Source organism: Labrus bergylta, chromosome 15 (assembly GCF_963930695.1).
Source record: "Labrus bergylta chromosome 15, fLabBer1.1, whole genome shotgun sequence".
Taxonomy (NCBI): Eukaryota; Metazoa; Chordata; class Actinopteri; order Labriformes; family Labridae; genus Labrus; species Labrus bergylta.
This window is the reverse complement of record NC_089209.1, coordinates 2,426,144-2,451,958: the sequence shown is the minus strand read 5'-3', so window position 1 is coordinate 2,451,958 and position 25,815 is coordinate 2,426,144. Positions and strand designations below refer to the sequence as shown.

Here is a 25,815-nt window from a genome sequence, read left to right as displayed (position 1 = left end):
CACCTGGAAGCTCACCCCCGACCCCTGCATAAAAATAATGTTCTTAAAATACATTTGAACGATCCCTTCACAACCGATCAACCGACTGTTCTTTTTGTTTCTGGTATCCAAAAATCCTGTCCTCATGCTGTTTTGTTGTTTAATATTTTTACAGCCCAGTTCGGATGTGCAGTCAGCTCGGGGCGCGGCCACACGGATCCCTATGTCAAAAGGTATGAAACCGGGCAGCAAGGCGGTTCTGGGCGTGTCGACGGTGACAAGGTTAGAGTCGCGGGCGGAGAGCCAGTCGATGAAAATCGAGCTGAGGAAGTCGACACTTTGTGGCTCGGCCTCTGTGGCCGGGGGGAAAAGCTGAGAGCTAAAAATTGGCTGCAGAGGAAAAGACTCGATGTGAGCGTGTAATAATGATTGAGTTTGACGCTAAATGTTCTGCCAAATCCGACTCACAGCCTACGAGTTTATCTACAGCACACAAGTCGGACTCTGTTTAAAGTGGACTCTCTCAAGAGCTTAGCTTTACAAACCGTCTTTTATCTTTTCTCAATAAAGTTTTTATGTTATCTTAAGGACAGATTTTATGTTACTACATCCAGTTTGTTTTTCACAAAGCATCTCTTTGCATGTCTTTATTTGCATTTGGATTCATTTTCATACCTTCATCTTGGTAGTTTTTTTGGCAGTAGCTGTAGACTTGCTCTCATCAGTTACATTTTCCCATAACATGTGTTTATTCAACCACCGCTTTTGGAGGTTTCCAATCACTGATGCACTGTGAATCGTTTGTGAAAGTATGAATTGTCATCATTTAAGACAGGCACAAAATTAAAACTATTTATCTCTGAAATGAGTACAGCATCTCTTTGTGAATGAATGGTGTGTTTGAGCTTTTTGTGACTTGGAAGTGGGCAAGCATCAACCAGGAAACCTCCAAACTATTAACCCGAGCGTCTTTGTGTTATTCATCCATGTTAAATGCAATGTTCTCATGGCTTGTGATCTTTCAAATACACTTTGGGGACATTAATATTAAACTCAGAACACAGTGCAGTGCAAGTTGAGCACATAAACCTTTTTTTAATCTTGTTGACTGGACAGACTCGGACAGAAATTAAAAGTTTCAGGCTATTTCACTCAAATTGTAAAGGAGTTCAAATGAACAACAATAATTACATTAAAACTTTAAAGTTGCAAACCAACTGGGCATTTCCAGAGATAAAATTATTAATGCAGTTTTCTAATTCTGTTTGAAGTTCAAATAAGTCTCAGAGCTCCCCACAACATGTGTGTGAAGTTTCTTGTTCTAAATCCACTCTGATCCTGTATTTGATCATGTCTATAAACCTCTCTATTTCAGCCCTGCTCAGAACAGGCTGTTTCTGTGTTTGTACCTTTAAATATGTAAATGAGCTGTGTCTGACCACGCCCCCTCTCTGGAAGGGCTTGGGTGTACTCTGTGCTTTCTCGCTCCATGTCCTATTGTTTACGGTGAGAAGGCAGACTTAGAGGGCAGAACAAACATCTAGCTGTGGGAGTGTCACCCACCTGGGGGAGGGGTTACTGCCCTTTGTGATGTCATGAAGGGAAAATCTCCAAACGGCCTGTTTGAGCACACATTTTCTGAAAAGTGGAGCAGGCAGAAGACGGAGAGGATGGACTTTTCTGGGGTTTGTAGACAGACTAGAGATCCCTATTAGAGTAGAAAATGTGACCTTCAAAAAGACTTATCGGAGTTGGTTCCTCATTTTAGTCTCGAAATATGCAAACAGGGGGCGCTGGTAGCCTAATGGTTAGTATGTGCACCCCATGTACGGAAGCTATAATCTTCCAAGTGAGCGTCCAGGGTTCAAATCCGACCTCCTTTCCTGCTTTTCATTCCTCACTCTCCCTCGCCCTGATTTCTGACTCTATCCACTTTCCTATCTCTAAATAAAGCCCAAAAATAAACCTGTAGAAATACACAAACATATCTACATGTTATATGTGACTTTATGTTTTTCCTAATGAGGGTTTATGAAGATTATGTTCATGAAAAGACAGGACAGGTCTTGGTCTAGTTTAAGCTCCACACAAGGTTTCAATTTCTGCAGGACACATGGGAAAACTGTAAGATTACTTAGTTTGTAATGCCAATCGTTTGTGGATGCAGGCTGAGTATCTATCGCCCTCTAATGGACTGAAATAAAAATAGAAAAAGGCCTCGACAGCAGGGACAAATTGATTCTATTTAAGGGTTTTAAAAAAAGTTTGATTGCACAGAAACAGGAACCGGCATCCTCTTTTGTTGACTCACTTTAAAAATCCAATAAACACCAATCATCTCCAGGCTATCACATCTGCAAACAGCCGACTGGGGAGGATGTTATCTTCACAGTCTCAGCTGCCTTGATTAGCTCAACTTAATTAATAACTGAGGAAATTCTGCTGATGTTTGGGAACAAGGGGGCAAAGATGTTGAGCAATGCAGTGAGGAAAAGTCAAATGGGACGGAAATGGAGTCAGGAAGAAGCATCTGGAGAACAGGAGGGTAAACATGAGAAGAGTGTAAAAACACTGATTCATAACAAGCTCTGTGTTTTTGCTTCAGTGATGGTGTGTTGGCCATGACTCCCCTGAGGCTGCTGCAGACTGATTTGAGAGGGATCAAATGCTCTTCCTGGGAACAATATGAGAGGCTGAGCAGGATTATTATAAAAAAAAAAAAAAAAAAAACACATTTGAGCCGGATCTCTTTGTACGCAGTCCTCTTTTTCCTCTGAGAAAACTGTTGGGAAACTAGGTTAGACTCTTCATTTTTCCCCAAAAGGAGTTTTATTTTAAGTGGCCCGCCCAGCAGAGGAGAAACAGAAATGGGCCTTCTGTATTTACACATTGACACTGAACTTCAGCTTGACTTCAGGTAGCTGGGATCGATATGAAACTTACATTAGCCTCAGAAGAGGAGCAGATTGCTGACACACTACAGGCTGAGACAGCTACATAGTTCATGCATTTTGAGTGGAATATTCCTGATTCCTGAGCAGTGTTGGGGGGTAATGCGTTACAGAACAATGCATTACTGTACTCAGATTACTGATTTGTTGATGCATTTGTTTTGCAATTCGAGTGGTCAGTTATTTTGTCACATTTTCAAATAAGCAATCTTTTCTAGCTAGGGGAGTTCTCTGTAGTGGACTATGTATCAGCATCAGAATCAGGGTTTATTGCCAAGTACATTTACACATACGAGGAATTTGACTTGGTGTATTGGTGCTAAACAATTAACAAGGAAATAAAGCAGAACTAGAAACAACTTAAATAATACAGTATAAGAAGCTATTACAATATATAAAATAGAAATATATAATATATAAAATATAAAAATATATAAAAATGTAAAATATAAAATATAAAAATTAAAACATTAAAAAAAATTAAATTAAATTAAATTAAAAATAAAAATAAAATAAAAATAATAATAATAATAATAAAATAAGATAAAATTAAATAAAAAAAAATAAATTAAATTAAATTAAATTAAAAAATAAAATAAAAATAATAATAATAAAAAACAAAATTAAAAAACAAAATTAAATTAAATTAAATAAAAAAATAATACAATTAAATAAAATGAATAAATAAATAAAATAAATAAAGTGCAGTGGTTCACAACTGGTGGGCCGGGACCCTAAAGTGAGTCGCAGAACCATTTTCAGTGGGTCCTGAATGTGTGCCTGGAAGAAAAAAATGCTGTCAAAAAGTCTTTAAGGCGCTTTTTTTTTTTTGACAAGTTTGTTTCATTCGATTTCTTTGTTCTATCACGCTTTGTACCGTCTCAGGTCAAAACTGCAACAATTTCTGCTTCTCCCCCATGTATGGAGGCTGTAGTCCTCCAAGCGGGTGGCCCAGGTTCAAATCCAGCCTGTGGCTCCTTTCCATGTCATTCCCCTCTCTCTCTCTCTCCCTGATTTCCAACTCTATCCACTGTCCTATCTCTCCATTAAAGGTACAAAAAGCCCAAAAATAAATCTTAAATTTATCGGGATTTTTCATGAAGGAGTAGTTGGTGGGTCCTGAGGGTTCAACCAGTTGAGAACCATTGATGTAGTGCACTCATTCAGCACAATCAGAAAAAATCATGGACACTACTCATCCCGTCGATAATGACTTCTTTGCTGTGGCACAACTAAAACGTTCAGCTTAACGCCGGCTGAGGATCAACTAAAACGTTTTATGGCATGCTATCACCTGGAGCCTTTAAGCACAGCATCCACCCAGGGTCTGCAAAGTGCACATAGAGGGAACCACACACACACACACACACACACACACACACACACACACACACACACACACACACACACACACACACACACACACACACACACACACACACACACACACACACACACACACACACACACACACACACACACACACACACGTGATGTTACTGTTCTGTAAGGAGAGTTGTGGCCTTCAAGGACACACATGTTCTGTTGTAATTTTTCCACCACAGGTCTGCTGATTGAAGCCATCTTTGGAAACAGTCGACGCTGAGCTGAGGTCTGTGATGTCAGGAGAAGAAGTGAAGAAGGTGTGGAGGCTTGGAGATAAAGTTTCAAGACCTTCATTTCACTTTCGAGTTTCAACATGTAAACTCACTTTCCTGGGGTGGCTGGGAAGTGCAAACCAAAATCAGAAAGCGTGAAACACTTTTACCAAGGACGAAACTTATTTACATTTTAGAAAACAAATTTACAAGATGCAAAACACTTCTACAAGCGCCGAGACAAATTTACACACGGGAGAATCTTTCCAGACAAGTGGCAGAAGTGACCTGGAAGTGACCTGGAAGTGACCTAGCGAGCGGTCAATTAGTTTGTTTTAGCGTGAAGACTGTGCAAAGTGTGTTATACAGAGTTTATGGTGATTTAATTTTTTTTTTTTTCTGTTTTTTTAAACACATTTGAGACAGTAAATGCAATGTTTATTTGAATTTTAGCAAAATATGTTTGTGATTTAGGCTACATGGTGGTGCAGTCTAAATATGTCAGCCCTCTGATTGGCTGGTGAACAGTCCACGCCTCTCACCCAATGACAGCTGGGATCGCCTCCATCCCTCCTGTGACCCTGAACGGGAAAGGCAGTAAAGATAACGGATGGATGTGTTTACAAAAAATAAGTAAAAAAGAGGAATTCAAAAGTCGATTTTTGCTTGATTATCAAAACGTCAACTTTATTGTCCCCGAGGGGAAAGTTGGTTCACAGCGAAGTGAAAAAAACATAAATGCTAGAAACACAAACACATCGACTACAAACACCGTAAACAACATTAAGTAGGCTACATAAATATAGGAGTTCATCAGGTAACAACAGGAAACTGAGAATGTATAGAAACGTCCATAAAACCACAATTTATACAAAATAACACCTCAGCATCATCGTTGGAGTTCAGTCGTTTGATGTCCTGAGTTATAAAATAATTCTTCACCCTGTTGGACTTTCTGAGATCTGTTTCTCCTGCCTGAGGGCTGACACTCAAACGCACCAATCAGAGGATGCTGAGGACGCTGTCGGATGTCTCGAGCCTTTAAGCTGCAGCTCGCCAGTCACCTGCTGCCAAAGATAGTTTAACTGAAAATGAAGATGCTGGAAAGGAATAGCACGTCGTTTTAAAGTGTATTTGCTGTTATAATAAACATACAGATGTGTTATTCGTGTTGATCAAACACATGATGCAGCTCTACGGAGGATGTCAGTTGTCTTATATTAATGCCAACTTTTAGAAGAGGAGTTCTGTTTTGAGATTTTTAAAACGTCTTCGGGATTAATGAATCACACACATAAAGCATCAACTCTTCCTGGTGATGGAAGCAGGCACTGAAATATGATGTCCTTATCTTCTTTCGAGTTTGTCCACCAGTGTGATGAAAAAATAAAAATCAATACTGGCAATACTACATTTCTGTATTATGAATCCTCTTTTCTGATTGCTCTCATGTTATATTCTAATATTTTGATAAATACAGTTTAATAATAATAATAATAATACATTTAATTTGTAACGCACTTCACATTTTTGCAAAAAAAAAAGTGCTACAGGAAAAAAAAAATAGAAATAAAAACAAATTTAATCAACTAAACAACTAACGAAACTAAAAGCACAAGCAGAAGGCTTTGTTAAAAAGTTTTAGATTTTCATGAGCTGTAATCATCAAGATTAAATAAAAAAAAAGGCTTCAAATATTTCACTTTGTGTGTCACGACTCTAGGCAATATAAAAGTTTCCCTTTTTTAAATTAAAATTATTTTTAATATTTGTCAATGTTTTTATGTCATTTAAAATGATTAATAATAATAACACAAGTGTTAATGTTTTCCTTCTGATGCCTTCGAGACAGAAAAACAAACTTAGAGTAGTGTCAGCTGTATCTAACCATAACAATGAAGGACAGTAGAAGAAGAGTGTGCCGAGTTCAGCAGGATGACGTCAGCCGCCCTCTTTATTAAGTTTGTGACGTCATTACGTCTACCTTGTTTGTAAACTTCCTGGAGACGCAGCCGTGGCTAGTTTATCAGAAAGCCTAAATAACCACGCAAAGGCGTTAAATCCGGGGTGTTTCCAAAGCAGTGACAGAGGCGTTAGCATCAACTTTGAATCATGATGGCGACCAGTTACAACGCCAAAGACGAGGACGGGCACATCACCGTGTCCGGGCCCGGCGGCGGGACTCTGCGGAGCAGGAAGCCGGAGAACACGGCGTTCAAACAGCAGCGGCTCCCCGCCTGGCAGCCCATCCTCACCGCGGGCACCGTGCTCCCTGCCTTCTTCATCATCGGACTCATCTTCATCCCCATCGGCATCGGCCTGTACGTGACGTCCAACAACATCCGGGAGTTTGAGGTAATGTTGACAGGTTTAGGTAAGACACAGGTGTTTGTATTAAACCACACAGCAACACAGTATGATGTTAAAATCCCCCGTAGAGCCGCCCTGGATGTCCGGACCGCTCACACCGGACTCCATTTAAAAAATGTGCAAATTACTGTGATTCGCATTAAATCAAATATTAATCGTCTCCTGTCCTGTAGACTCAACATATTCTGAAAGATTTAGTGCCACTTGTTAATTCGGCGTGTGTGTTACCGAAAAAAACCCTCTAATTTTAATAATAAACTTCTGACATGGCATTAATGTGTCAGATTATAATCCCACTAAAACGTCACTTTTGTTGAGGATGTTCAGTTGGAAACACTTTGAAGTAGAGATGCAGCGATTGGTTAAAATCAGGGTCAGTATCGATGTTTGTTTCATGACTTCTTCTGGTGCAGACTCACACAACGCCACCATTTTCTCTCATGTTTGACAATGAAAACAAGTCACAGTTTGTTCCACTTAGTCTTCCCAGTGAAAACTGTCTTCTCTCTGAATCAGTAGTTAGGTGTTCTAGATGTCAGCATTAAAGTGATTTGGCACAACAAGTAAACATCAGCTGCAGACACATGATTTGCTGATGTTCCGAAGTCTGTCAACAGAGCTGATATCGATGTTAAACCAAGACCGATGCTGAGCTGGATAAACACTGAAGCTTCAGCTCAGCAGAGGGAGCAACTTGGGGTTAAGTGTCTTGCCTAAGGACACATCGGACATGCTGCTGCAGGAGCTGGGGATCGAACCCAAACCCTTCCAGTAGAGAGACTACCGACTAATGACTATGTTTCTCTTTGAAGACACTTAACCCTGAGTTGCTCCCCCTGCTTCATCAGCAGTGTATGAATGGATGAGTTAATACTGATGGACTCTTTACTCAGCAGCCTCTACCATCAGTGTGTGAATGGATGAGTTAATACTGATGGACTCTTTACTCAGCGGCCTCTACCATCAGTGTGTGAATGGATGAGTTAATACTGATGGATTCTTTACTCAGCAGCCTCTACCATCAGTGTGTGAATGGATGAGTTAATACTGATGGACTCTTTACTCAGCAGCCTCTACCATCAGTGTGTGAATGGATGAGTTAATACTGATGGACTCTTTACTCAGCAGCCTCTACCATCAGTGTGTGAATGGATGAGTTAATACTGATGGACTCTTTACTCAGCAGCCTCTACCATCAGTGTGTGAATGGATGAGTTAATACTGATGGACTCTTTACTCAGCAGCCTCTACCATCAGTGTGTGAATGGATGAGTTAATACTGATGGACTCTTTACTCAGCAGCCTCTACCATCAGTGTGTGAATGGATGAGTTAATACTGATGGACTCTTTACTCAGCAGCCTCTACCATCAGTGTATGAATGGATGAGTTAATACTGATGGACTCTTTACTCAGCAGCCTCTACCATCAGTGTATGAATGGATGAGTTAATACTGATGGACTCTTTACTCAGCAGCCTCTACCATCAGTGTGTGAATGTGTATGAATGGATGAGTTAATACTGATGGTCTCTTTACTCAGCAGCCTCTACCATCAGTGTGTGAATGGATGAGTTAATACTGATGGACTCTTTACTCAGCGGCCTCTACCATCAGTGTGTGAATGTGTATGAATGGATGAGTTAATACTGATGGTCTCTTTACTCAGCAGCCTCTACCATCAGTGTGTGAATGGATGAGTTAATACTGATGGACTCTTTACTCAGCAGCCTCTACCATCAGTGTGTGAATGGATGAGTTAATACTGATGGACTCTTTACACAGCAGCCTCTACCATCAGTGTGTGAATGTGTATGAATGGATGAGTTAATACTGATGGACTCTTTACTCAGCGGCCTCTACCATCAGTGTGTGAATGTGTATGAATGGATGAGTTAATACTGATGGACTCTTTACTCAGCAGCCTCTACCATCAGTGTGTGAATGGATGAGTTAATACTAATGGACTCTTTACACAGCAGCCTCTACCATCAGTGTGTGAATGGATGAGTTAATACTGATGGACTCTTTACTCAGCGGCCTCTACCATCAGTGTGTGAATGGATGAGTTAATACTGATGGACTCTTTACTCAGCGGCCTCTACCATCAGTGTGTGAATGGATGAGTTAATACTGATGGACTCTTTACTCAGCAGCCTCTACCATCAGTGTATGAATGGATGAGTTAATACTGATGGACTCTTTACTCAGCGGCCTCTACCATCAGTGTGTGAATGGATGAGTTAATACTGATGGACTCTTTACACAGCAGCCTCTACCATCAGTGTATGAATGGATGAGTTAATACTGATGGACTCTTTACACTGCAGCCTCTACCATCAGTGTGTGAATGGATGAGTTAATACTGATGGACTCTTTACACAGCAGCCTCTACCATCAGTGTATGAATGGATGAGTTAATACTGATGGACTCTTCACTCAGCAGCCTCTACCATCAGTGTGTGAATGGATGAGTTAATACTGATGGACTCTTTACTCAGTAGCCTCTACCATCAGTGTATGAATGGATGAGTTAATACTGATGGACTCTTCACTCAGCAGCCTCTACCATCAGTGTGTGAATGGATGAGTTAATACTGATGGACTCTTTACACTGCAGCCTCTACCATCAGTGTGTGAATGGATGAGTTAATACTGATGGACTCTTCACTCAGCAGCCTCTACCATCAGTGTGTGAATGGATGAGTTAATACTGATGGACTCTTTACTCAGCAGCCTCTACCATCAGTGTGTGAATGGATGAGTTAATACTGATGGACTCTTTACTCAGCAGCCTCTACCATCAGTGTGTGAATGGATGAGTTAATACTGATGGACTCTTTACTCAGCAGCCTCTACCATCAGTGTGTGAATGGATGAGTTAATACTGATGGTCTCTTTACTCAGCAGCCTCTACCATCAGTGTATGAATGGATGAGTTAATACTGATGGTCTCTTCACTCAGCAGCCTCTACCATCAGTGTGTGAATGTGAAGGTGTGACCTGCGGTGTGAAAGCGCTTTGAGCTCGAGTCCATTGACCATAATGTGTTCTTGCTCGCTGACAGGTTGACTACACCGGCGTCGACGTGTCCAGTCCCTGCTTCAACTGCTCACAGAACTACAGCTGGAACAGCAGCAGGCCCTGTACCTGCACGATACCCTTCTACCTGGAGCAGCCGTACGAAGTGAGGGAACAACGTTAATTAAAAACTTAAGAAGACTTTGCGAGAGCTGATATTTAATCTTTTATTTGAATCAACAGGGAAACGTCTACATGTATTACGGCCTCTCCAACTTCTACCAAAACCACCGGCGCTACGTGAAGTCCAGAGACGACAGTCAGCTGCACGGAGACATGGACTCCCTTCTGGTAAAAACTGTGACTCCAAACACACCTCGCAGTAAAGTAACTCTTAATCTCTAATCATACATATCCAGCTTGTTTAAGGTACACACATATTTCTGCTGCAGAAGCCATAACACCTGCAATAATTACTGAGACCTGACTGCCCCGAGAATTTAGGTAAACAATTCTATGAGTCATTTATCAAAGAATAAGAACAACACAGGCGAGGATCTAGAGAGGAGGAAGTGCAAACAAACATCTTTAAAGGAAGAATGTGAGACTTTTTGATCCAGTAGATGTCGCCCTTGAGCTCCAGTATGAAACCAAAACAAACTTCCTGTTTGGCCACGCCTCCTCCACACTGAAGCCTTCGCTCTCCTCCAGAGAAACATCCCCAAAATTGTCCTTTGCTCGAGATGCAATCACCTGTGTCCCTCATTGTTGTGTTAGCATGCTGATGTTAGCGCTCTTTAGTTAGCTCATAGCTTGTAAACATTGCGAAATCTGAACTGACAAAAAAACCCGCAGTGTGTCAGCAGTGTGCGCAAAGCCTCAGACTTCTCTTGTTTACCCTCTTCGTTCACAGACACCCAGTAAGGAGTGTGAGCCGTACGCTTTTCATGACAAAAAACCCATCGCTCCGTGTGGAGCCATCGCCAACAGCATGTTCAATGGTGAGCCGGACTCTGAAGATTCTCCATGTGGTCTTAAAAAAACAAGACGTCTCACATGCTTTCTTTTTCTTTCTTTTTGTTTGACAGACACATTGGAGCTTTTTTACAACGACCCCAACGGCACCAAGGTCCTGGTTCCTCTGGCCAACACCGGCATCGCCTGGTTTACCGACAAATATGTGAAGTTCAAGAACCCCGGAGGAGACGGCGCAAACCTGACGGCTGTTTTTCAAGGTATCAGCAGCAGCTGTATTCATACACCGACCAATTGTATTTCGATGTATTGGTCAGTTTCATCCATAAACAACATGTTGGAAATGAAGACGCTGTAATCAAACTCCTTTACGGTCTTTTTTTTTTCTTTTAAGATTTTTTTGGGCTTTTTGTGACATTTTTTAAAAGAAGGAATCACTCTGCTCTGCCACACAGTCAGGGTCTATTCTAGACTAATTCAAGCCCCTAAGCCGGCTGTAAAAGCGTCATCGGTCTAAACTAAATTAGAAAAACAAGTGAACATGTTTTTGGGTCGTTCTCCTTCAGGTACATCGAAGCCGGTGAACTGGCTCAAACCTGTTTACGAGCTGGACAAAAACTCATCCAACAACGGCTTCATCAACGAAGACTTCATCGTGTGGATGAGGACGGCCGCCTTACCGACCTTCCGCAAACTCTACCGCACCATCAAGGACGCCAAAGTGATTCCAACTCTGCCCTCTGGAAACTACACCCTGGAGGTCGTCTACAGTATCCTTTGTGTGAACGTGACTCAACACGCCTTTAACCCTCATGCATCACTATGGACATCTTTGTCCATTTGGTCAAATGTTTCCTCTTCATCTGGTCATCATTTTGTCTGTTATGGAACACATTTCTTGTAAGAAAGTCTCTCTTGACACATTTTGGAATGCACATTTTATTTTTTTTAATAGATCAATAGAACACTGAGACACATGTTTACTACCCTCTGAAGTCACTAAGGACAAAAATGTCCACTTAGAAAAAACTGCTATAAAAATAGAACAGATTGATATTTTTGTTTGTCAGTGACTTAAGAGGGTCGTAAATTAAACTGATGCCTGAGGGTTTAGAGAAAAACAGAAAGAATACTGACTTAGGACGTCAGCTTTAAAACACATTAAATAGAAATGTGATCATTTTCTGGTTCCTTAAGACGACTTCCAAACCCCTGCTTTCAGTCTCCGTCTTTAACCAGCTTGAACCCAGATTATCCCGTCCGCAGCTTCGAGGGCAGGAAGCGGATGATCCTGAGCACCATCTCCTGGATGGGAGGGAAGAACCCCTTCCTGGGCATCGCCTACGTCACCGTGGGCTCCGTCTGCTTCTTCCTCGGCGTCGTCCTGCTCGTCATCCACCACAAGTGTGGCAACCGCAACAACAGCGCCGACATTTCTAACTGAGACGGCACAGCTTTTCCTCTCCAGCTCACCGCCGCCGCAGCAGATAGAGACACGCCCAGTCAGGGTCGACGTTAGCCGAGCGTACATATATTTAAATGTGTCATATCCTCATTGATTCTTCAGCACTCTGACACATGTTTAAAAGCTGAAGGTGGCTGATTATTTTCCAAAAATGAACCAAAAGAAGCCATCATTTTGCAGCCTCAGGCGACATCTTTTGACAGATTATCCTCTGTGGTTAGACGTCAGATGGACCGACTTCCTTCACTACGTTAAATAGAAGCTTAAAGGCTTTCTCTGTGATTTTTCACACTTCAATAGAAATCAAGTATCTCCTCTGAAAATAACTCTGTGAGTCATGACTGTCTACAATGGGTGTAACACCCGAGTCCCACTGTCTGTGATGTTTTCAGAGTTTTCAGAGTCCTATCTTCACTTTGTTTACATCGCCGGGACGGCCGGCTGACTCCTCCCCTCGTGTATAAAAGTTGTTTAATTGAGGGACTAGAGAAAAGAAGAATAACATACTGTACTCACTGCTTAACTGTGTTTCTAGATCACGCTCATTTCAGGTAAATTTACATGCAGTGTGAAGATACCAGCATAATAAAGATCACTAGCATTAGCATGCTAACACAACAATGCAGCGCCAGTTGTTTTGGTTTCATGCTCAAGGGCGACATCTGCTGGATCAAAAAATCACATATAAAGCCTTTAAGCAGGAATGAGTCTATTGAAAGTTTAGTCGACTTTCTGGACTTTTCTTGTGTGATGTTCGTCAGCTTGTGTCGGCTGCAGTTTAGGTGAGCTGGAGCGCGGCGGCTGAGCTGCATGCTAATTCGCTGAGATGTTAATGTGTTTATATATCGAGCTGCTGGCTCGTCTTTGTGCCTCGTTACATCTTCAACATCAGCCAAATGTCAAACTATAGAGTCATGCTTTCACTGTGCCGGGGGGCGCCGCCGAGAGAGAGGAACATGAAATGTTCAGGGGAGGCTGTGAGTTAAAAAAAAAAAAAAATCTTTATTTTTTCTATTCATGTCAGAGTTTAAGAAAATGTTTGCGATGGAAAACCAGATTTTGCACATTAGAGCTCAGGTGGAGGGGGAGGGGGGGTGTCTAAAGGTGGTTTAGAGGTTTTTGTCTTGGTTTCAGGAACTGTAAATGTGTGTGTGTTTGTTCTCAGTCAGCCAACCAGGTTAGGTGAATCAAAGCTTGATCTTAAAGACGTTTCACCTCTCCTTTAAAAAGACTTCTTCAGCGCTAACTTAGCTAACCACTCTCGTGAGTCATCCTTCATCTGTACAGAGGTTGAAGTTCCTCGCTCCGTCCACCACTTAGTTTAGAGCTAAAGACGCCTTTCAGAGAAGAAGAGGTGAAACATCTACAAGATCTTCAGCCGAGTGTGTGTTTAAAACTCCTGCAGATAAGTGTACAGCAACACAGTGATGTGGCTTTATGCATCGTCGTTTACACAAAATGATTCAAGTAAATCAAACACAGCATGATGTAACAGAAATGCAGTATGACCAAATACATGTGATTTAATGTTGATGTTTGTCTCTCACTGTTTACACCGTTTAGATCTAACCCGACACACACACACACACGTTGTTTCACATTAATCCTGCCACTTGCATCCGTTCTCGACTAGCTGAAATTATACAAATGCACTGTATAAAAATGATGATGCATGTTAAAACGTTTGGTGTAAAAATGTGATTTCGTCTTGCTGAATTGTGACTGCAAATCTGAGAAGCACTGGATTTCTTTTGATACTCAGTTTGTCTTGTTTTGTTGCTTTAAAAGAATAAACTTGTTTCAACCAAAGCAGGTTGTTTGTGACTCACCTCGTCTGATATTTGAGTTTTCTCCCTAACATGACAGATATAACTCTGCCCCCTAGTGTTTAAAATGGGTACTGCAGTCTAAATTCTAAACATCATAGAGAGCTGTCTCCCCCTCCTCTATAGAGTGGATGCTCACTCAGGTCACCATGTGGTGGACTCTGAAGCTTCAGTGTTTATCCAGCTCTGCATGGGTCTGTAAACCTTTCTGTGTTCTAACCTCTCTCCATTTTTCAAAAGCATCTCCAATATTGATCCTAGTTTGAGCACGTTTCTGCTCGTGGAGCTTATTAGAAACATGCAGAGGCTTTTTAGGTCGGGTACAATCACTTCTATCTGAACCACTTCTCTTGACCGCTTCCATCACTGCAACACCTGTTGACCTGATAACTGCTCTCATATCTGGCAAACCGAGGGGCGTCCAAAACGGCCGTGTGGGGGGGGTCTTAAATGCGCCTACCTTCTCTGGTCCAAACAAATCCAGAGCATTCAGGAGCAGAATCTAAAGTTAGAAGGAGGACATACTGGCTGCTGCATTGTTGTCAGAGAAGCCAGCACTTCAACATGTTTCCTTAATGATCAGAGAGTAAGATACCTTTATCATCTCACTCTCTACACAGCTCACTGATTGGACCTTTACTCCTGCATCACAAAAATTAGCCTTGACATTTACAACTGTTTAAACATAAATGGGAAATTAATAATAAAATCCCAATTCTCTCTCTCCCCAGATTCTCACTCTTTCCACTGACTTAAACATTAAGGCATAAAAAGGCCCAATATTAAATCTTGAAAAAGTAATTATACAAACTATCTGTATTGCCTGGTGTAACTAAATTATTACGTAAAGTAGGGGTCATTTAAATGACTTAAAATTAGTTAAACAACCATTTTTCCACAATTTCCCAATTTGGGATCAATAAAGTAATTCTATTCTATTCTATTTACCATCAGCGTCGAAGACCAGTTCTTGTTTAACACTGTAGGGGGCAGCAGAGCGCACAGTATGTTCTTAATATAATATATTTAAATTTATTTTATTTATATTTATTGTATAATTATCTCTTTCTTTCGTTTTTGTAGGCAAAATTAATAAATGCAGGCAGTAGTTCCCGATCAACACCTGGTGGTGGCGGTAATGCGCCAAGGCGTTGTTTGCAAACCGCCAGGAAACACCAGAAGAAGAAGAAGAAAACGGAAGTAGAGCTTTCCTGTGTCCTTGTGTGACAGAGAGGCGACTGCAGACGGACTGTAAAGATGAACAGACACATATTTGTAAGTTTTTGCTCTTCTTTAAAATGCCACTTGCTTTGTAGCATCAACGTTTGACTAGTTTGTCTCGTATTCGTTCTGTTAACATGTAAGAAGATGAAACGCGAGGTTACATTTAGCTAGGGGTCAAAGCGTGAGGACGCCGCCGGAAGAGTTAGCATTAGCTTAGCCTCCTTATTCTGTGTATATCATGTGACGTCACAGAGTCCTTCATGTGTTTATTCTGTGTGTATCATATGTGACGTCACAGAGTCCTTCATGTGTTTATTCTGTGTGTATCATATGTGACGTCACAGAGTCCTTCATGTGTTTATTCTGTGTGTATCATATGTGACGTCACAGAGTCCTTCATGTGTTTATTCTGTGTGTATCATATGTGATGTCACAGAGTCCTTCATGTGTTTATTCTGTGTGTATCATATGTGACGTCACAGAGTCCTTCATGTGTTTATTCTGTGTGTATCATATGTGATGTCACAGAGTCCTTCATGTGTTTATTCTGTGTGTATCATATGTGACGTCACAGAGTCCTTCATGTGTTTATTCTGTGTGTATCATATGTGATGTCACAGAGTCCTTCATGTGTTTATTCTGTGTGTATCATATGTGACGTCACAGAGTCCTTCATGTGTTTATTCTGTGTGTATCATATGTGATGTCACAGAGTCCTTCATGTGTTTATTCTGTGTGTATCATATGTGACGTCACAGAGTCCTTCATGTGTTTATTCTGTGTGTATCATATGTGATGTCACAGAGTCCTTCATGTGTTTATTCTGTGTATCATATGTGATGTCACAGAGTCCTTCATGTGTTTATTCTGTGTATCATATGTGATGTCACAGAGTCCTTCATGTGTTTATTCTGTGTGTATCATATGTGACGTCACAGAGTCCTTCATGTGTTTATTCTGTGTGTATCATATGTGATGTCACAGAGTCCTTCATGTGTTTATTCTGTGTGTATCATATGTGATGTCACAGAGTCCTTCATGTGTTTATTCTGTGTATCATATGTGACGTCACAGAGTCCTTCATGTGTTTATTCTGTGTGTATCATATGTGATGTCACAGAGTCCTTCATGTGTTTATTCTGTGTGTATCATATGTGACGTCACAGAGTCCTTCATGTGTTTATTCTGTGTGTATCATATGTGACGTCACAGAGTCCTTCATGTGTTTATTCTGTGTATCATATGTGATGTCACAGAGTCCTTCATGTGTTTATTCTGTGTGTATCATATGTGATGTCACAGAGTCCTTCATGTGTTTATTCTGTGTATCATATGTGATGTCACAGAGTCCTTCATGTGTTTATTCTGTATGTATCATATGTGACGTCACAGAGTCCTTCATGTGTTTATTCTGTGTATCATATGTGACGTCACAGAGTCCTTCATGTGTTTATTCTGTGTATCATATGTGATGTCACAGAGTCCTTCATGTGTTTATTCTGTATGTATCATATGTGACGTCACAGAGTCCTTCATGTGTTTATTCTGTGTATCATATGTGATGTCACAGAGTCCTTCATGTGTTTATTCTGTATGTATCATATGTGACGTCACAGAGTCCTTCATGTGTTTATTCTGTGTATCATATGTGACGTCACAGAGTCCTTCATGTGTTTATTCTGTGTATCATATGTGATGTCACAGAGTCCTTCATGTGTTTATTCTGTATGTATCATATGTGACGTCACAGAGTCCTTCATGTGTTTATTCTGTGTATCATATGTGACGTCACAGAGTCCTTCATGTGTTTATTCTGTGTGTATCATATGTGACGTCACAGAGTCCTTCATGTGTTTATTCTGTATGTATCATATGTGACGTCACAGAGTCCTTCATGTGTTTATTCTGTGTGTATCATATGTGACGTCACAGAGTCCTTCATGTGTTTATTCTGTGTATCATATGTGACGTCACAGAGTCCTTCATGTGTTTATTCTGTGTGTATCATATGTGACGTCACAGAGTCCTTCATGTGTTTATTCTGTGTATCATATGTGATGTCACAGAGTCCTTCATGTGTTTATTCTGTGTGTATCATATGTGATGTCACAGAGTCCTTCATGTGTTTATTCTGTGTATCATATGTGATGTCACAGAGTCCTTCATGTGTTTATTCTGTATGTATCATATGTGATGTCACAGAGTCCTTCATGTGTTTATTCTGTGTATCATATGTGACGTCACAGAGTCCTTCATGTGTTTATTCTGTGTATCATATGTGACGTCACAGAGTCCTTCATGTGTTTATTCTGTGTGTATCATATGTGACGTCACAGAGTCCTTCATGTGTTTATTCTGTGTATCATATGTGACGTCACAGAGTCCTTCATGTGTTTATTCTGTGTGTATCATATGTGACGTCACAGAGTCCTTCATGTGTTTATTCTGTGTGTATCATGTGTGATGTCACAGAGTCCTTCATGTGTTTATTCTGTGTATCATATGTGACGTCACAGAGTCCTTCATGTGTTTATTCTGTGTGTATCATATGTGACGTCACAGAGTCCTTCATGTGTTTATTCTGTGTGTATCATATGTGACGTCACAGAGTCCTTCATGTGTTTATTCTGTGTGTATCATATGTGACGTCACAGAGTCCTTCATGTGTTTATTCTGTGTATCATATGTGACGTCACAGAGTCCTTCATGTGTTTATTCTGTGTGTATCATATGTGACGTCACAGAGTCCTTCATGTGTTTATTCTGTGTGTATCATATGTGATGTCACAGAGTCCTTCATGTGTTTATTCTGTGTGTATCATATGTGACGTCACAGAGTCCTTCATGTGTTTATTCTGTGTGTATCATATGTGACGTCACAGAGTCCTTCATGTGTTTATTCTGTGTATCATATGTGACGTCACAGAGTCCTTCATGTGTTTATTCTGTGTGTATCATATGTGACGTCACAGAGTCCTTCATGTGTTTATTCTGTGTGTATCATATGTGACGTCACAGAGTCCTTCATGTGTTTATTCTGTGTGTATCATATGTGATGTCACAGAGTCCTTCATGTGTTTATTCTGTGTATCATATGTGACGTCACAGAGTCCTTCATGTGTTTATTCTGTGTGTATCATATGTGACGTCACAGAGTCCTTCATGTGTTTATTCTGTGTGTATCATATGTGACGTCACAGAGTCCTTCATGTGTTTATTCTGTGTGTATCATATGTGATGTCACAGAGTCCTTCATGTGTTTATTCTGTGTGTATCATATGTGATGTCACAGAGTCCTTCATGTGTTTATTCTGTGTGTATCATATGTGATGTCACAGAGTCCTTCATGTGTTTATTCTGTGTGTATCATATGTGATGTCACAGAGTCCTTCATGTGTTTATTCTGTGTATCATATGTGACGTCACAGAGTCCTTCATGTGTTTATTCTGTATGTATCATATGTGACGTCACAGAGTCCTTCATGTGTTTATTCTGTATGTATCATATGTGACGTCACAGAGTCCTTCATGTGTTTATTCTGTATGTATCATATGTGATGTCACAGAGTCCTTCATGTGTTTATTCTGTGTATCATATGTGACGTCACAGAGTCCTTCATGTGTTTATTCTGTATGTATCATATGTGATGTCACAGAGTCCTTCATGTGTTTATTCTGTGTGTATCATATGTGATGTCACAGAGTCCTTCATGTGTTTATTCTGTGTGTATCATATGTGACGTCACAGAGTCCTTCATGTGTTTATTCTGTGTATCATATGTGATGTCACAGAGTCCTTCATGTGTTTATTCTGTGTGTATCATATGTGATGTCACAGAGTCCTTCATGTGTTTATTCTGTATGTATCATATGTGACGTCACAGAGTCCTTCATGTGTTTATTCTGTGTATCATATGTGACGTCACAGAGTCCTTCATGTGTTTATTCTGTGTGTATCATATGTGATGTCACAGAGTCCTTCATGTGTTTATTCTGTGTATCATATGTGACGTCACAGAGTCCTTCATGTGTTTATTCTGTGTGTATCATATGTGATGTCACAGAGTCCTTCATGTGTTTATTCTGTGTGTATCATATGTGACGTCACAGAGTCCTTCATGTGTTTATTCTGTGTGTATCATATGTGACGTCACAGAGTCCTTCATGTGTTTATTCTGTGTGTATCATATGTGACGTCACAGAGTCCTTCATGTGTTTATTCTGTATGTATCATATGTGACGTCACAGAGTCCTTCATGTGTTTATTCTGTGTGTATCATATGTGACGTCACAGAGTCCTTCATGTGTTTATTCTGTGTGTATCATATGTGATGTCACAGAGTCCTTCATGTGTTTATTCTGTGTATCATATGTGACGTCACAGAGTCCTTCATGTGTTTATTCTGTATGTATCATATGTGACGTCACAGAGTCCTTCATGTGTTTATTCTGTGTGTATCATATGTGACGTCACAGAGTCCTTCATGTGTTTATTCTGTGTATCATATGTGACGTCACAGAGTCCTTCATGTGTTTATTCTGTATGTATCATATGTGATGTCACAGAGTCCTTCATGTGTTTATTCTGTGTGTATCATATGTGATGTCACAGAGTCCTTCATGTGTTTATTCTGTGTGTATCATATGTGACGTCACAGAGTCCTTCATGTGTTTATTCTCTTGTGGTGACTTTGTGCTGGTTTGTTGTTGTTTCTCAGGTTCTCCAGCAGGTGGCGCGGCGGAGCTTCTCCAGCACAACCCGCCGACAGGTCGACAACAAAGTCCCGCAGAATCAGAAGCTGTTCCAGGTAACAGAGACACACCTGAAAGAGACACACCTGAAAGACACACCTCAGAGACACACCTGAAAGAGACACACCTCAGAGACACACCTCAAAGAGACACACCTCAGAGACACACCTCAAAGAGACACACCTCAAAGAGACACACCTCAAAGAGACACACCTCAGAGACACACCTGAAAGAGACACACCTCAGAGACACACCTGAAAGAGACACACCTGAAAGAGACACACCTCAGAGACACACCTGAAAGAGACACACCTCAGAGACACACCTCAAAGAGACACACCTCAGAGACACACCTCAGAGACACACCTCAGAGACACACCTCAGAGACACACCTGAAAGACACACCTCAGAGACACACCTCAGAGACACACCTCAAAGAGACACACCTCAAAGACACACCTCAAAGAGACACACCTCAAAGACACACCTCAAAGAGACACACCTCAAAACACACCTGAAAGACACACCTGAAAGACACACCTCAGAGACACACCTCAAAGAGACACACCTCAAAGACACACCTCAGAGACACACCTCAAAGAGACACACCTCAAAACACACCTGAAAGACACACCTGAAAGACACACCTCAGAGACACACCTCAAAGAGACACACCTCAAAACACACCTGAAAGAGACACACCTCAAAACACACCTGAAAGACACACCTGAAAGACACACCTCAGAGACACACCTCAAAGAGACACACCTCAAAGACACACCTCAAAGAGACACACCTCAGAGACACACCTCAAAGAGACACACCTCAGAGACACACCTCAGAGACACACCTGAAAGAGACACACCTCAAAGACACACCTCAAAACACACCTGAAAGACACACCTGAAAGACACACCTCAGAGACACACCTCAGAGACACACCTCAAAGAGACACACCTCAAAGACACACCTCAAAGAGACACACCTCAAAACACACCTGAAAGACACACCTGAAAGACACACCTCAGAGACACACCTCAGAGACACACCTCAGAGACACACCTCAAAGAGACACACCTCAGAGACACACCTCAAAGAGACACACCTCAAAGACACACCTCAAAGAGACACACCTCAGAGACACACCTCAAAGAGACACACCTCAGAGACACACCTCAGAGACACACCTCAGAGACACACCTCAAAGAGACACACCTCAGAGACACACCTGAAAGACACACCTCAGAGACACACCTCAAAGAGACACACCTGAAAGACACACCTCAAAGAGACACACCTCAAAGAGACACACCTCAGAGACACACCTCAAAGACACACCTCAAAGAGACACACCTCAAAGAGACACACCTCAAAGACACACCTCAAAGAGACACACCTCAAAGAGACACACCTCAAAACACACCTGAAAGACACACCTGAAAGACACACCTCAGAGACACACCTCAAAGACACACCTCAAAGAGACACACCTCAAAGACACACCTCAAAGAGACACACCTCAGAGACACACCTCAAAGAGACACACCTCAAAGACACACCTCAAAGAGACACACCTCAGAGACACACCTCAAAGAGACACACCTCAGAGACACACCTCAAAGAGACACACCTCAGAGACACACCTCAGAGACACACCTCAAAGAGACACCTCAAAGAGACACACCTCAAAGACACACCTCAAAGAGACACACCTCAGAGACACACCTCAGAGACACACCTCAAAGAGACACACCTCAAAGAGACACACCTCAGAGACACACCTCAAAGAGACACACCTCAGAGACACACCTCAGAGACACACCTCAAACTGCTTATGTACCTTCACCTTTCTTCACAGCTTCATTATGAAACACTCATTTTACAATCTTACATCCTTTTGGAGAAACAGGAGAAACACACTCAAACATGTGAAACTTTGAGCTGCATTTCAAACAAACTTAACTCAGGATTAAGATCCAAAGTGTTTCTCTTCATGGGACTTCAATGTTTCTCCAGCACATTGTTGGTCTCCTGACATCTGAAGACTGGTCGGACTCAGACGTGGTTTACAGAGCTTACACACGTTTACCTCTTTTGTTTTTAAAGAGTCCATATTCTGCCCTTTTTGGGGTTCGTATATTTAATCTATGTTCCTACTTTTGTACATTCACAATAGATATAGTCTGAAAAAAGTGTCTGTTTTCATGAACTGCTCCTCCTTGCTCCCTCTACGCTCTGAGTCCGTCAGCTGCACTCTGTTGAGCCCACACTGTTAGACCCCACGTGGGCCAAGTCTGCTCTGATTGGTCTGCTGATCCGCTCTGTCGTTATTGGTCAGTTGCTCAGCACGCTTCTCGGAAATCTCAACATGAGCTGCTGGGCCACAACGAACCAATGGGCTTAGATCAGTGACATCACACTGACAATGACGTCACACTGACACATTTTTATCGAGGGGGGCTAGAACCGAGCGTTACATGCAGCTAATGCTACAGCTAACAGGAGGACGTAGGAGAAGCAGCATTTCCGCGGACTTTGAATTTTTGCACAGAGATGTGACTAAACATGCACTAAAAAAAACACACTAAAGAGCATATAAAACCAGAAAAAGCATAATATGGGACCTTTAAATAGTACGAATAACTCACAGTTGCTGAGTTACACAACACCTTAAACTCAGCTTAAAGATCTTTTCTTATTTACTCATCAATCAATCATTATTTGTAAAGTGCAGCCAAGTCAAAGTCATCTTTATTGTCAATTTTGAGAGAGACAGTGAGAGAGAGAGGATGAGGGAGGACCGCTCCAGGATGGCTGGTGGAGGTTCAATGTTCAGAGCTGAGGGGGCCGAGAGGGGGGAGAGAGAGGGGAGAGAGAGGGGAGAGAGAGGGGAGAGAGAGGGGAGAGAGAGGGGAGAGAGAGTTCAGCTTCCTGACAGCATGGTGGCTGAAGCTGTTCATTAGTCTGGTGGAGCTGGCTCAGAGGCTCCGGTATTGTCTCCCAGATGGCAGGAGGTTGAACAGTCTGTGTGATGGATGTCTGGGGTCACACACACAAAGCTGGATGCTTTTCGGGTGAGGCGGGTGTTGTAGATCTCGAGGAGGGAGTGAAGAGAGACGCCGATGACCTTTCCTGCTCTGTGTGTAAAAAATGTTATCTCGAGACGCTTTACAAAGGAGCCGGTTAAAGACCGTACTCATTGTTAAGAAAAATGAGATGGGAGAAGATGCAGGAAGGATTTCTCCTTAGTGTTCCTGTTGTCCACACTTCCTCGTCGCTGAGGTGGAGGTCAGAGCAGGCCGTGGTGGTTGTTAGGTCGACACAGTCTGATGGTGGTGGCTGGGCGTCAGGGACGTCAGGTGGTAGTAGAGCCCGATCACCTCGCTGGAGGTTGTAGGCCTCCCGGACTTCGAACACTCATTTAAATGATTTTGCCGCCTTCTCGTCTAAATCGATCTGAACTCAAGACGCCTGATCCCGATTCCGATACACATATACCAAAAGTGATTCTGACAGTGTTGTTGTTGTGGACGGGTTGTCTCATGTTTAAACTCCAGAAGCCGTAGCAGAGAGGACTTTGCAGGATTGTTTGTCACACATTCTGAATGGTTCCCGTTTTTATTTCCCCTAGCGGTGGTTCTTCTCATGAAGCCCTGAAACCATCAATCATTCATTTTATCAAGTATGTGAGAGGAGTGATGGATGATGCATGTCGTACTCTGTGTGTGTGTCTGACCTGCTCTGAACTTAACGCCTTAAAAAAAACGAAGCTTCTTCTGTAGAACTTTCCCCATTAGGTGCTTTTTAATGAACGCTGAGAACGGCTTTGAAGTAGACGATCAGCAGCTTTCACTTCTGAAGCAGTTCAACGCTTTCATGGCTGTGGTTTAAATGAAGTAGTTTAAGATGATTTTAACCAGCTGTATAAGTGACTCGTAGACCAAACAAACTAGTTTCATGACTAGTTTGTTTTCCTAACACTGCTGGGACTGCTGGTTTTTGCTTCTTTTTTTAAATGAGGATTAAATCCAGCCTGCACGATCACCTGTGGACCCTGAAGCCGTTTTCACATCTACACTCCTGAAAATATCTAGATCATTTCAGGAGGACTTCTCCGGAGATTCCCCTGACCGGGAGACTATCCCTGTCCGACAGGAGGGGGGGTCCTCCATAGGACTCTATGATGAGAATATTTGTCTTTCTATCAATGCTAAAAACACCAGCGGACATCAACCCCAACTGAAGTTCTCAATGGATGTTTTCTTCATTCATTCATCCTATCAGAATCAAGGAATTTAACTCTGTGAACTGTGCTCTCTTATGTACAGGTACAACATTAAATATCAACAATAAACAGACTAATATTTACATGAAACGGTGAATAGTGCAAAAGATGCTGAAGTAACATGATAAGTAAAATGTGTTTGTGATTTAAAGTCATGTGTTGTAGTTGTAAGTCTTTCACACCGTGTTTCTCTCCTGCAGGAGAACAACGGGATGCCCGTCCACTTAAAAGGAGGAACCTTCGACGGCCTGCTGTACAGAACAACGATGGCCCTCACCGTCGTGGGTAAGACGGCTCTCTTCAGTGTTTTGACTTTTGGACTGCAGTACCCGTTTTAAACACTAGGTGTCAGAGGAGTTACATGTTGTTCCTTTTAAGCTTTTGTTTGTTCACTGTGACAGAAATAGAGGATCGTATTTAAAGAACGAGACACCAGGACCCAAAATTTAATCTGTGAATGAAAAAAATATTAAGAAATGTAACATGAAGACTGAATATTATTTGAGTCTGCTGCGCACACAGAGGCATGCAGACTGATCACTGTCCAATCAGCTGCTTCTGACCAGTTTGATGATTTTTATCTGCACACACTCACTCAGTGAGAGCAGAGCCATGAGCCGCTTCCAAGACTTTTTTAAATTCCAGATTGTGTCTGCAGGAAGTGACAGACAATGATTCAAATCACCATGGCAACAGCAGGCATGCCTGTTTAATCTGTGTAGTTTCAGACCTGCAGCTGACAGAGAATACTTATGATTTAGCTGCTCGCTAGCTTGTGTTCATCGGTGAGTCTGAGTGTGAGAGAGCGTTTTTTTGAGCCGTGCATTTACATCTTTTGACGATAGTGAATGCTCCGACCTGATTGAACTCTTTCAGTGTGAGCTCTCAGGTCGAGTCACTGGGCTTCAAATATCTGCAGCACTATGGATTAATAGGAACGAGTCAGGAAACGCTCACATCACTTCTGAAGGATCAAATATTTGTGCAGCACAGAGTTTTTTGTTTATCCCTACCTGAAGCCAACATCACAGATTTAATCAAACATTTATTTAAGTATCCCGACTTGTTTCCCTGCAGGAACTGGATTTGTCGTATACGAGCTGGTGAAGGCGGCGTTCCCTAAGAAGAAATAACTCCTCCTCTTCCTCCTCCTCTGCTGAAGCTGTTTACTTCCACTTTAAAAAACCGGCCAGCTGATCTATATTGTAAGAAAAAAAGCTCCGTATGTTTCCTGTCATGGTGGGATATTGTTTCATGTTCATGGGATCAATATTTATTTTTCTTGTACACTCTGCGATAACCTGAGGATCAATAAAAAAACAAAAAGCCTCTCATGACCAAAACCTGTCTGTGGGGTTTTCTTTGTTTCTT

The 25,815-nt window shown here is 41.7% G+C and overlaps 3 protein-coding genes across 5 annotated transcripts in view; all 3 read left to right on the top strand.

Annotated features, from left to right (window-relative positions):
• LOC110000807 (filamin-A-interacting protein 1) overlaps nucleotides 1–5,939 on the top strand; it is a 37,285-nt gene extending 31,346 nt beyond the window's left edge. For 2 of the 3 annotated variants that reach the window (XM_020656166.3, XM_065963441.1), the window contains one exon: nucleotides 155–844. In XM_020656166.3, the coding sequence (XP_020511822.2) occupies nucleotides 155–355 (201 nt within the window). In that variant the 3' untranslated portion in view covers nucleotides 356–844. Of the gene's footprint in view, nucleotides 1–154; nucleotides 845–4,495 lie in introns of those variants that run through there. The other variant, XM_065963440.1, reaches the window with a different exon arrangement.
• Nucleotides 5,940–6,494: 555 nt separating this feature from the next.
• LOC109978375 (cell cycle control protein 50A) lies at nucleotides 6,495–14,181 on the top strand. Its single transcript, XM_020627768.3, has 7 exons — nucleotides 6,495–6,883; nucleotides 9,964–10,083; nucleotides 10,161–10,268; nucleotides 10,831–10,918; nucleotides 11,006–11,152; nucleotides 11,459–11,662; nucleotides 12,143–14,181. Exons 1-7 carry the CDS (start codon nucleotides 6,641–6,643, stop codon nucleotides 12,334–12,336), a joined length of 1,104 nt encoding a protein of 367 aa, XP_020483424.1. The 5' UTR covers nucleotides 6,495–6,640; the 3' UTR covers nucleotides 12,337–14,181.
• Nucleotides 14,182–15,308: 1,127 nt separating this feature from the next.
• On the top strand, nucleotides 15,309–25,787 carry LOC110000805 (cytochrome c oxidase subunit 7A2, mitochondrial). The gene is made up of 4 exons (XM_020656164.3): nucleotides 15,309–15,458; nucleotides 20,126–20,215; nucleotides 24,645–24,729; nucleotides 25,522–25,787. The coding sequence occupies exons 1-4, from the start codon at nucleotides 15,441–15,443 to the stop codon at nucleotides 25,575–25,577; spliced, it is 249 nt and encodes an 82-aa protein (XP_020511820.1). The 5' UTR covers nucleotides 15,309–15,440; the 3' UTR covers nucleotides 25,578–25,787.
• Nucleotides 25,788–25,815: the final 28 nt, after the last annotated feature.